General features: G+C 46.4%; 1 protein-coding gene across 2 annotated transcripts; it reads right to left on the minus strand.

The window, feature by feature from the left end:
* Positions 1–2,797: 2,797 nt before the first annotated feature.
* On the minus strand, positions 2,798–12,179 carry SNRNP27 (small nuclear ribonucleoprotein U4/U6.U5 subunit 27). 2 transcript variants are annotated; one of them, XM_073324893.1, is made up of 7 exons: positions 12,068–12,179; positions 10,993–11,113; positions 10,216–10,328; positions 8,560–8,639; positions 6,899–6,963; positions 5,526–5,626; positions 2,798–3,353 (listed from the first exon to the last, which is right to left on the minus strand). In XM_073324893.1, exons 1-6 carry the CDS (start codon positions 12,102–12,104, stop codon positions 5,572–5,574), a joined length of 471 nt encoding a protein of 156 aa, XP_073180994.1. In that variant the 5' UTR covers positions 12,105–12,179; the 3' UTR covers positions 2,798–3,353; positions 5,526–5,571. The 2 variants fall into 2 exon arrangements, with proteins under 2 accessions (XP_073180994.1, XP_073180993.1); XM_073324892.1 differs by lacking the exon at positions 2,798–3,353 and having other exon boundaries at positions 5,228–5,626.
* Between the last annotated feature and the right edge of the window lie 741 nt (positions 12,180–12,920).

Consider the following 12,920-nt stretch of genomic DNA (forward strand, 5'->3'; position numbering starts at 1 on the left):
CCCCGCCGCCGCCCGCAACCCAACCCACTGCCCCCTGCCAGCGCGGTGCTCATTGGATACCCAGAACCAACGCCCAGCCTCTCATTGGTCTGCTCAGATAAAGACCCGCCTCTCTCTATTATCCTCACCTATGATTGGTCCTTTTGTCCATATGCCCGCCTCCTGAGTATAAGTCCGCCTCTTTTCTTTCATTGGCCCAGTAGCCTTAGGTCCCCGCCCATCCCTTCACTACCTCTTAATTGGCCAAATCTTAGGAAGCCCCGCCCTTTGCGCGGTCCAAAAGGACAACTGCTCTCACGGCCCCGCCCCTCTCTCCCCTTTGGAAGCTACGATTGGCTAGGACTTTCATTGTTCCGCCCCCCCAGTCTTGTCCAATAAGCTTAGCCAACTATGCCCCACCCCTTCCCCCGTTTCTTACCTCTAATTGGTCAAGCCTTCCCAAAGGCCCTCTCTCTATTGTGTAAGTCTCCCCCTTCGCAGCTTCAACCGTCCACTGGCTCCTTCCAACGGAACAAACCAATCAGCGAGCAGCAAGGCCAAAGAGGCGGGGACAAAGCCCCCGGGGCCAGGTGTCAGGCTTCGGACCCTAACAATGCAGGGACCAGGAAATTCCAAAGGGCAATGCGGGGGGGGGGGGATGCAGGAAGGGGTGCAAGGGGGGAGACAAGAGGGATGCAGGGAGGGTGCAAGGGGCTGGATTCAAGGGGCAAGGTGCAGGGAGGGATGAAAGCTGGAGACAGCATGTAAGAGATAGGGAGGGTAGAAGGTCCAGGTGGCTGGATGCACTGGGGGATATAGCTGCAGACATGTGCAGTGTAACACGGATGATTAGACAAAACAAAAGGCCACCCGAAAAAAACAACCTATCCCCACCCTTTTACAACAGAACATCGCAGGACTCACGGGGGAGGGCTTTTGCATGATGTTTTGCAAGGCTTTAGTGCATCCCTCCCTTTCTATTATTCTCTAGGTATAGATCAGGAACTCCCCTCATTTTGTGTATCACTAGAACTGGCCCTTCAGGTTTTTTAGAACTGGTTGTCTAGGCTGCTTCTCCTTGCCCTGTGCTGATATGCCAGTACTACCTGCTTCACGCTCATGGGCACAAAGTCAGACCCGCTCTGGGGAAAAGGCTGCTTCAAACACTTCTGCCACAATCTGTGATTATTTAAAGCTGAACTGCGCTGGTAAAGGTGCCTACAGTAGAACAGGGCACGATAGGCATGGAGAAGGCTCCAACTCAGTAAATTGGTTCAAACAATGAGCACACACTGATTATTGTCAGACCAGCCTCCCAAGAAACCACCTGTCACTGGGGGTTTGCAACTTGGCCCTAAATGATTCCTCTGGTATGAACTTTGACATATAAATCTAAACAGTAGTTTGACCATTTAACCTGACAACATAATAAAACATAGATTGCTGTACATGCTTTGTTTCTGTTCTTGAAAATCACGCCATGTCCTATCAGATCATGACTTCATGTACAAAGGAAGTGCACAAACAACTTTTACATGATCAGAAGTGACTGGCAGGTGTTCTCTTGCATACAGCATTCAGACAAGCAGGCTAACATTTGCCTCACTGACCATAACCGACACATGTAAATGAGGGACAACTACGTTTCAGATTCATTTTTAAAAAACCAATCAGTAAATGGAGTCATGAAAAGCAACCACAGAAAATAGCATGCAGTTGAAGCAGCAGAGAAAGGCAGGTTACCTCTGCTCTTTTGAAAGAGCAGGGGGAACTCACAACAGTCAAAGATCGTCAATTTCCTCTTTCCAAATACCAGGGAGGAGCATGTCTGATGTTGCTGCAAATAGCTGAACTACCATTAAGTCACAGTTGTTTAGAGCAAACAGGTCTACACAAAAACTTACTATGCCTGCCTTTTCTCCTTCTTTCCTGCTTGCTAGCCTCCACTTTTCCTATTTAATCTTAGTGTATTGGTCTTTTTCAGTGTCTGTATTCCCTCCAGCCTCATTTTGCTATTTTTCATCTAGTTCAAATATTTGCTTTCCCCTGAGACTCTTGCTAACCCCACAAAATTCTCTAATTGTGCCTCTCTCCCCTCACCTATTCTTAGGTTTTTTCCTCCTGTGTATCCCAGCCTGTTCCCACCTTCTCTTCATTTCTGCTTCTCCAGAGCACTGTCTACCTAACCCTCTAAAAATTTGTATGTTTTCTTCCAGCTGATAATGCTACACTTCCAATAACTCAGTAGTCTCCAGGATACCTAGTTAGGCAACATCAGAGTAGAGGCTCAATATTACTCTGATAGATAGTAGGAATATACATTAGTAAAGGTCCCTAGGAATCTGTTAACCATGTTGCCTGAATTGGGGATTTCCCACTGTGACAGAGGGCATAGCAAACCCTCTTCTCTTATTATGAACATAATACCATGGCTTTCAGTCCTTCAGTTTTTCCAAGGACAATGTCAGGCAAAGCTACATCTCAAAGCATGTGGCTAGTAGTGTTGGGGGATGGGGGGGGGGGGTCGGGAGTACAATGTTAACTGCAGGTGGATTCCTGAAACACCTAGAATTAAGCTATTTTATATTGTTATAGAAGGATTGCTGGAGTTGCTTTAGCCCTAGCCCACACCTCACTGAGACATGCAGGACAATGATCTCCCAGAGAAGCATCACATGATTCTAATGCACAGAGAAGATAAGTTAGTGCTTGACGAGGAACATTTGTTTCTGCACTGGTATGGAGTTCCTCAGGCAGCAGTCACCTCCCAGGTTTAGAGGTGAGGGTGAAGAATTCATCAACAAACCAGGACATAGTGTTCTAGGACAACCAGACACTTGCCAATGATTGTTTTTTAATCAATCAGTTAAGGATTTAAGGTAGTAATACTCTATTTCACATCCTAACTTGACATGGTTCAGGCAACCAGAGGGAATTTATCGGAGGTCAGCAAAAAAGAGGCCTCCCGCTATATTGTGCTAATCAAGACTTAGGGTAAGATAAAACCTTGGAATAAAGACGTTGCCCTCACCTCTAGGCTGTTTTAATCTATGTTTGTCACAGGCCCAGTAGAAAACTGGAATCCTGCCTGAGATTAAGAATCAGGCATGAGCTTTAACAGAACATCTTCATCTCCGCTGTGGTTGTGTTTTGGGGTGGGGGAATATCATTGTCCTCATGTAAAACAGAATCTTCCCAATGGGAAAAAAAATTACAAAAGCCAGCACAAATTAGACAATGTTAGACATTTAGATTTTCTACAGGCTTTAGGTTCCTTACTGTGACCCACAGTGCTGGACTTCTGTGTGCAGGATTCAGACATCATTCTCAGGGTTTGCATGTAAAATTCCAGATCTCTCTTTCCCCCCACATCTCTAAAAGAAATCCAACAAGGCATGATTTTATATGTTCAAGAATACACAGCAGAACCTGACAACACACATACAGCATCGCTCATAAATGCAGGTTCTTTTCAAGAGTGTTCAACAGACAAATCATTTTTTGGTCTTTGGTATTGTAAAGAAATTTCTGTAGGGTATTTTGGCGTGCCCTCTCCAGACTTCAGGGAGATATTTGAAGACACAAAGAATGCTTAGCCAACCAGCACCAACTGAAAATCAATCTAATTGAACACCTGAAACTTATTTGTGCCTTTGAAAATCTTCTTCCTCCTCATCTAATGACTGGCAGTTCTACATTGCAGGCTGTCAACTTCCTCAGTCTTCTGTTATATGCAGTACGATCTTTACTCACTGTTTTAAACAGGCTCTGGCCATACCTTTGTTTACTGGTTTTGCCTGCCCAATTTCAACAGTCTCCATTACCAGGGTTCACACTGTGCTTGGCACAAGTGTTTTCTGACTGCGTGGCATCCTACTAGTGTCAGGTCCCTACATTTATTTGTGTGGGCTGAATAAATCCTAATGCCATTCTAGGTCACTGGAGGGTTGCACATGTGACTTTAATCTGGATTGTTCCCGCTGTCAGATTAGTTGGGGGAAAGGAAAATATAAAATCATGTTTTGCTTGTCAATGGTCATGGAGACTACTGGAAAAGCTGTGATAAAATGTGAAGGATGGAGTAGCAGAGGGGCTTTAGGAAACAATCTCACCTGCCAAGGCATGAATACTTAGCTTGATTAAAAAAGAAAAACAGGTCATCTAAGGCAAAGGCTATTCGCTATCCAAGTCTCAGAGGTTAAAAAGTACATAAATGCAAGAGATTTTAACTATTTGCATAATGTGAGAGCTATCAAACTTTTGATCAGACATTCCCAAAACCTCAGTCCACAGACTACTGGTGGTTTAGGATCAGCTGCTGGTGGTTCAGAGACAGCAGACAGGTCCCACAGACAGAGGAGAGAGGAGATGAAGAATAATAGAGAGCAGGATTAATATTTTCCAAAGGACAAACACTGAACTAGGAAGAGCTAAAATACACGCAGCACTTTTCAAATGTTCCTTTGCCATGAAAGTAATGGCGGTATTTGCCACAGGGACGTTATGCAATCATGAATGGGAGAGGTGGTCTACATGACTGCGAATGGGAGCAGAGGTGTTCATTAGGCGTTTTATGTCACATGGGCGTGTGGTCTACTCTACGAATAAGTTTTAAGCCGCCACTTGAAAAATTAGCCATTCCATGTGCTGCCACCTGCTGGTATGTGTGTGAAATGGTACAGCAAATAAACCATGGCATCTGAAAATGGTTGTTTATAAAAATAATCTAGATGCATAGTAAGCAATGAAGGCGGAAGGATTAAATGTTTCACCTCTGGGTCTTTAATATAACCCAGATTTACCTCCTAACTTTGCTCAGAGAAGCATCAGCCTCAAGAAGAATTTTAAGTAACAAATCTGTAAACAAATATGAAAACTGAGGAATATTCAAACACGTTACGTTTTTCCAAGCCAAACAGTAAGTAAACTCACTGCAACCCTTTGACACTATGCTATTCTATCCTACTCGGTAGTTCTTGACAACTTTGATTATTAACTAGTAAGGAAAGGGATAAGTGAAAAGTAAGGGTGGGGGGAGATCTTAAATTAGGAAAACAGTTCTCTTTCAACATTCTCCCATGAGCACACTTTCAAAATAATTCTGTTTCTGTTTTAAACCCTCAACCAGATTTATCTTCACAGTGATTTATCCCTCTGTTTGACAGGCAAATAATTGCCCAGACATCTCCAGCAGCCTCCTCCCTGGTGCTTTATTCCTGAGCAACGCCATCATATTTTAATTCTGGGGTGGGGGTAAATATATACTGGTTTTTATTGTAACTGACAACATTTCGTTATTTTAAAAAACTCAGAGAAGAAATGAAAAAATACATCTAACAGGAAAGTCCTGACAGGGAACAAAACAGGCCTGAACATATTCAAACCCAACATTTCGAGAAAGCATCATTTTTACCCTCTCTTCCCAGGCAAAGCAAGCGTTTCTGGACTCTCATAAATAAGCTGATTTCTTTTTACAGTGAGAAGCTGAGTTCCTGTCTCAGAGACCCCAGCACACACAAGTCACAGCGAGACAATAAAATATTAACCATTCGTGCTCCAGATGTCATTCTTCATAGGTAACAAGACTAGACATCAAGCAATAAAATCCAACGGTCTGTTGAATCCACCTTTTCTGTTCATGTACTGCCTGTGATGAGGGGAAAGAAATCAGCATAGTTAGAACTTAATTGTCTGTACTTGTGATGAGCTTTAGCAGCTCCAATCTACTCATATGGGATTGGTGTTTATTAAAGTGCTGGTGGAAATCCAGCACAGGTTGGCTGGGACAGAATGCTGCTCCCACTCTACGACAGCTTGTCCGTGCCTCATGTGACATGAGCTGGGTGTTCTTGAGAAATACCAAACAGGATTGGCACTAACTGGTATGTCTGCTGGGAGTCTTAGCGAAGAAGTCATGGTTGAATGAGCCATGGAGAACTCACCCAACCACTGGAGCTAATCACTACAATCAGGTCTACACCAGCAAACCCTTCATGTCTAGACTGAGCTTATATTGGCCACACACACACACCAAAAAAAAAAAAAAAAAAAAAAAAAAAGAGGGAGAGAGAGGAGAGAGGGAGGTCTTTACCAGTATAGCTTTTCCTGATGTAGTGATCAAAATAAGTTATACTGACAAAGGCACTTTTATGCCAGTACAACTGGATCTGCTCTAGGGCTTTTGCCAGTTTAGAAATATTGGCAAAACAGATAGCACACTCCTGCTATATTGACAAAAGATTAAGTGCAAACCTGGCTTATGTCAGGCTCTGGCACACTGGTTCGGAAACTTGCCATGCCTTTGCCAGGCTGTTTGTGTTCAGTGGCTAAAGGACTTCAGTCCGCAGGGCCATCAATACAGTATGTTTCACTGGTGCTTAAGTTTAACTTAGAGATGCACGGTGCACAAAAAAGAGAAGGTAGGCTACATTTTTCAGGCAGTTACAAGAAGCAGGGGGAGAAGAGTCCCAGTGACATTCTGTCCCACTCTAGCCAAGTGTTTACAGTGTGTTTACTGCCACAGCATCTGAGCTTCGTACAAAGTTACATATATTGAAACAGGGAGCAAGTGCACCTTTGTTCTTTGGTTCACTCCTCTCTCCATTAGCAATGGAGATTTAGAGAAACTAGAGGCAAGAAACATATCTGTTTCGAGTAGTGTATAGAAACACATTTGCTTTGAGTAGTGTATAACAACTGCTGAGGTGTAAAATCAACAAGCACTCCTCAATACAAATGAGAATGACCTCTCAGTCAATAACCCAAAAGACCGCCATACTTCTCACCAGGACTACAAAGCCTTCTCTGAATCAGATTGTCCTGGAAAAGAAATTATGTCTCCCCCAACATACCCATGCAGGCAGCAGATATTACAGCCTCCAAATCAGAGCAAGTCTGTCCAAGTGGTAGAAACACAAACCTGTACTTTCTCTTCTGTGACACGTTTATAGCATAGGCATTTACAGAGCCATCCACTTTCTTCCCCTGAAAGATATAATGGGAAAGAGAGCTCCAAAACTCAGTGTGTTTTACAGAGAACTGTTTAGGAAGAGGCATAGCAACACAAGGGCACAGGTTGTGGAGCTGGGAACAACACATCTAACCCAGGGTATGTCACTCTAGGGCAAGCCAACTTGAAACCAGAGACCAGGTGGGTGAGGCAATGTCTTTTATGGGACCGACTTCTGCTGGCGAGAGAGACGCGCTTTCGAGCTTACACAGACTGAAGCCTACAGCAACACTGCATGTAAGCTGAAACCAGTTAGTACCAACTTTCCAGATCTTTGCTAGGTTAGTTTTACAATGCAGATGAATGGAACTAACAGAGCAAACCCCCTTTTCAGAAGCAACTAACTACAGACCTAATCACTTTCCAAAGGTCACATCATATCACAAAGCTCAGTGTTAACTCCCACCTGCTTCCATGGGGGTGCCGTGAAGAACAGTGGCAGGATACAGCTTTGTCTAACCAAGGCTGTAGCATGGATAGGAGGCACAGTTGGAACATGTTTTTATACACTGTAACCAGGCCTCCCCAGGGCTCTGAGTAAAAGGGGCCTTAGTACCCATCAGGAATAGGAAGGATGGTTTACTGGATAGGGCACTTGTCTGTAATTCAGGAGACCTGGGCTCAATTTCTGGCTCAGCTGCAAGCTCCCTGTGTGACCCTGGGCAAGTCACTTAACCTCTGTGTGCCACAGTGCCTCATCTGTAAGACAGGGATGATACCACCCTACCCCCAGGGGAGTTCTGAGGGGCAAATAATGATTACAAGGTGCTATAACATGAGTGGTGCATACAGTTATGATTAATTAGCACCAATAGGGTAGTAAACACTATGACCAGTATTAAGTGTTTGCAGGATCACACTCTTAGGGAGAAGTATAGAGTCACGCTAAAAGACTGATCCAAGCTCTGCAACTAGAATTCCATACTGTGGGGCTGTAGCCAGGAGCTAGCAGATCAAAAGCAGTAGAGGCAAGCGACAAGAAAATAAAATCAGTACATCTGCATTTTTCCACAATAGAAGCCAATATAGGAAGTTCTGCTCCCTCGGAAACCCACAGGGTTTAACATCTCACCTGAAAGCCAGTACCATTAGAAGCACAGCACCACACTGGGGTATCTGTTCAAGATCCAGCGCAACACCCCCTCTGTCCCAGCACAGCACTGACCTGGTCCCACCTTACTTGTCTTGTGAGGGCTCAAGGGCTCACAGCACAAGGGGGCAGAGCTGCCAATCATGACCAGTATGTTGAAGTCCCATGCTAATTCTGTATTATAAGATCAATACTGTCTCGCCTCTGTAGTTCCTATCAACAATACTCTTCTGATGCAATGTTTCAACACACTGATGAGTTATTTCTTGCTACTTACTGACAAACTGAAAAGCTGAGACACAGACCTGTAACATTGAGAGATTTAATATTACAGCAAAACAGCGAACCTTCCTCCATCCTCTTGTAAAGGATCTTCCTAAACTTACCAAGATAGCTTGGCTATACCCAAGAATGAATTGTAAATATAATCTGGAAGAAGGTCAGGACTTTTTACTTAAGTTCTATGGAACAGTCCACTCACTTTTGTTGTGTCAAAGGATCCAAAGCCCATTGTTTTCATCATCTCAATTTCCTCCTCTGTTTTGCCTTCCATATCTTCTTCTGAAAAGACAGAAAGATACAAGAGGGATATGAAATATAATACTAGGAAAAATTACCAGGCACCTGATGGAAACTTATTGAACATGCTGATTAGGAAGGTAGGGAATAAAGATTTGTGCGTATGACAAAACCACTATGTGTATTGCAAAACTGGCTCTTTGGTCTGACCAAACACAGCTCTGGAACAGAAAACTGGTCCAGGGGGTAGAGGAACAACGCAAGGTCAGATCTGGCCCAAAAATGGAGGTTTTGCAGATGTCTGTTTTTACAATATCTAATGAAAATACTCCCAAGTTCCTTTGCTTTTAAATGCCAAAGAAAAACAAACATTCCCCTACAGTGTTTGCAACCCTTGTGCTAGCGGAGAACTGAGCAAAGAGAACGGCAAGAAGAGCACAGGGAAATTGAGATTTATTTTTAAATTCAGTCTTACTAATGTATTAGTTACACAGTACCACACGTGTGCACGATGTTTTACAGATGAATAGGAGTGCAAGATCCCAGCCCTCAGGAGCTTGCGACATAGCTAGACAGAGCTATATAACTAGAAGCATACAATGACGGACGATTAAGGTGGGATATGGGAGGCAACAGAAAATGGAAGGGAAACTTCCTCTAGGGGAGACAATGTGGTTTCAATTTCTTTTTTGGTTTTTACACATATACTTGAGATCCCTTTTTTTAAAAGCAAAACTTAGCAAGTATCGCAGATGAGAGAGGAAAGTGAACTGCTTTGTTAGGAATGCAGATAAGATCCACGCTGGTGCTTTGGATGGACTGCACAATACCAGGCAAACCACAACTACTCTGTATTTCAGTTCTGCCCCATTATACAGATGGGGAAAATTCCTTACCTCATCCTGTGCGTGCGCTGCCTAATTCATTAACATTTGTAAAGTGCTTAGAGATCCTCTTAAAGACACAGTCAGGCCTTAGATCTTGGGATCAGATCTGTAAGGGCTGACTCTTCGGTCTTGCATGGAGTCCCTTTGCAGTTCATGGACCTCCATGAAGCTGCAAATGCCTGCCCCTGAAGAACCAATTGCAGAAATACTGGAGTTGCCAAATTCAATCAGACCCAAAGTCTATCTAGTTCCTGTCTTTGACAGTGGCCAGCACTAAATGCTTCAGAGGAAAATGCCAGAAACCCTACCGTAGGCAGCATGAGATGATCTGCCCTACATCCTAACTCCTACTAGTTAGTGACTGAATTGTGCCCTAAAGCACGAGGTTTCATATCTCTTCCAGAACAGTTTTTGTGCATTAACTATGACTAAGCACATGGAATAGGGCCTAGGAGGGCAAAGTATTATTAAAAAGGGTTGCATGGGTCCAGGGCTGGGGTGCACTCGCAGATGGAAAAAGGATAATCGAAGGAAAATTTGACTAGCATCTGCCTTTAGTAATCCTGGTTTATGCAGTTGCAGAGGCCCTCACTTTCACAGGCATCTACTCCATTTACCAATTTTATTTAAGTCCAGTAGATTTTAACTGGTTCTCTACACATTAAGGTAAGATCAACACAAAGCCGCAAGAGCCAGCTTTGCTTCCCAAGGTTAGGACTCTGCTCTGTTACCGGTGATCTGATGCTCTTTGCTTTTGGCATCTTTGTTTTCTTTCTTTTCATCGTCTCGCCTTTCCTTCTGCCGGGACGGCGAAGAAGAGCTGGATCTATGCCGCCTCGGGGACCTAGAATTTCACACAAGTACAGATTTCAATCTAACAACAAGAGAGGAAACTATTGCAGCAGTTAACACAGTAACAAGTGCTGGAGGTTGAATCTACAACAAACACTCAACTACAATCCCACCTACAGCTTTACGTGTGACAGCAAGGAAGCAGAATAATGGTTATGTGGTGTTACAATGGCTGGCATTGTCTTAAACACAGGCAGAGGGGGCGCACAAGGAAACACTTTTTATCTGTTGTCTCATCTTACCCTTAGACTGTAAACTCTTTGGGGCAGGGACCATCTTTTTGTTCTGTGTTTGTACAGCACCTAGCACAATGGAGCCCTGACCCATGACGAGACCACAGGTGCTAACGCACTCCAAACAAACCAACAAACAATACAAGGAGGCATAATTTCATCACATTTGCTCTAGTTAAGTAAAGGACAACACAGGCTAAATATTAGTAAAGAGCCTCCTAACCGTGAGATCTGTCTGACTGTAGAATTGTTTTTTGCTCCCCTCAGCCTACCCAAAAACCATTTCCCACACCACGGAAAGGAAGTACCCTGTCACCTTGTTGATATCACAGTAAGAATTACACCAATAAGAACAGTGGGAGAATGGGGCTGTCAGCTAGAAGCTCTGCCTATTGGCTTCAGATAATTCAGATACTTTCTCACCTGGATCGCCTCCTGTGCGGGGAACGGGAACGACTCCTCCTCCTGTCCCTCTCCCGGGACCTCGAACGCTCCCGTCGCCTCCTCTCCCTCTCCCGGGAAGCAGAACGAGAGCGCCTACGTTCTGAAAGAAGCGGGGAGTGCTGATTAGTGTTGGCTAGCTGGAACTATCACCACCCTTGTTATAGCTTCAGTAAAGCCCTGTGTTTATAAGGGAATATCAGTCATGACTAAAACTAAAAGAAGGGGAGAAGGATTTCTTCCATCCCCTAAACCTCAAGACTTGCTCAGCGGTAAAGAGGATTGTCCTAAGAGCAACGAGAGCAGAGAAGGAAAGATGAGGAACGCACGACAGCACTCGTTGCAAAATTCTGAGTTCAACTTTTCAGAGGCAAAGAAAAGGAAAACGGTTAAGGCTCTATTACCAACGTAGAAATAGGGACCATCCCTCCTAACAGACAAGATGCTGGTCAGCGAGCCGCTGCCACAGGGGGATTGGATTCTAGGGCTGGCTCGTTTCCCTTCCTTTAACAGCCGGCCCCCTCCCTTTGCTTTGTGGTGCATCTCCCCTCCACCCTTGTATCAGGGTAGGGATCAGAGATCCCCTCTCCTGGAGGGAGGCAAAGCTCCCCTGTTACCCCCATATGCGAATAGGTCTCCCCATTATCTGGCTTCATGGGGTCCCTCCCCTGGCTGCGGAGCGATCTCTAACTCATCCCCTGTACCAGGGCAGAGATCAGAGGAGTCCTGCCTTTCTGGGTGGGGGTAATACCCCCCCCCCGACAAAGATCCAGTCTCTGGACGATGGGGCTAATGTCTCCCACACACCCTGGGCAAGGATTTAGACGCCTCCCCTCCTCTCTTGGTGAGGGGGGGGGACTTCCATTGACCCCCAGGGCAAAGATCAAGGGCTCCTTCCCCCTACTCCAGGGAGGTGTTTCCCCCCCCGCCGTAGGCCGCGGACCAGCGGTTCCCTCCCCCCAGGCGGACGGTGCATGTGAGACCGCCCCCCCCGCTCCTCCTCCTCCTCTATTGCAGGGGGCGCCCCGGTATCTCCGCCCCCTCCCCCGGCGCTCACCCCTCCGCGGGGGGGACCTGGAGCGGCTCCGGACCATCCCGCCGAGCCCGGACCCCAACGGCTCCCGCGGCCTCAGCCCCCAGCCGGCACGCACATCCGGCAGAAAAACCGTCCGCCGGGCACTTCCGGTGGGCCGTCCGTCCCCGCTCCGGCTCCGGCTGGGAACTCGCTCCGCCGCATGCTTGGTTCCGGGGCGATGGGGTTCCCCTGAGCCCCTCTTTGGGCTGGGGCGGGGCCCCTGGAGAGGCCCCGCAGGGCACAGTCTTGCCCTTACCCCCCCCCCCGCCGCACACCAACCAGATGGCAGGGCCCAACCACGAGGGTTTGTCCCGAGTTGCAGTGCCCAGCCCATGTAGGCTCAGGGCCTGGCCCGGGTTGGAGTTAGACCCCAGCAGACCCCGAGTGTGGACACGGTGGGCGCCGCGGTTGCGTTGTTTGCACCAGCGCAGCTACCCCGGGGATCGGCTGGGCTGCACCGGTGGCCACAGATCCCAGCGCCGACAGGACAAGATCCCAGCGTCCGCGCACCTCCCTGCTGAAGCCCCAGCGCAGCCCCCGCCACCCACGACGTGTTAACGCCCAAGCATTTGTCTCCATTTTGGGATCCCTCGTGCTGCCAGCTCAGCCCCAGCTCGTGCTCCGTGGCGCACGTGTCTTCTCCGTCGCTGCGTGCCAGCCCTTTTCACAACCACAAGGGCTTGCACACAACATTTTACCTAGCTGCGCGCCGGGGGGGGGGGGGGGGGCTGACTGATACCCAAGGGTATTGGTGATTGCACGTACGTGTGAGTCACAAGTCACACAACTCCGTCTTTCAGACACTGCCACTCATATTTTCATCACTCTCTTGCCC

This window comes from Lepidochelys kempii, chromosome 26 (assembly GCF_965140265.1).
Source record: "Lepidochelys kempii isolate rLepKem1 chromosome 26, rLepKem1.hap2, whole genome shotgun sequence".
NCBI lineage: Eukaryota > Metazoa > Chordata > Testudines > Cheloniidae > Lepidochelys > Lepidochelys kempii.

Bases quoted from the DNA above. Each gene is read 5' to 3' on its own strand.
- SNRNP27 (XM_073324893.1), bottom strand. From the start codon at position 12,104: ATGGTCCGGAGCCGCTCCAGGTCCCCCCCGCGGAGGG. The intron at 6,964-8,559 runs GTGAGTGGACTG...TATATCTTTCAG, and splicing joins GATCCTTTGACACAACAAAA to GGGAAGAAAGTGGATGGCTC. The intron at 5,627-6,898 runs GTTTGTGTTTCT...CCCTCATCACAG, and splicing joins TCACAGAAGAGAAAGTACAG to GCAGTACATGAACAGAAAAG.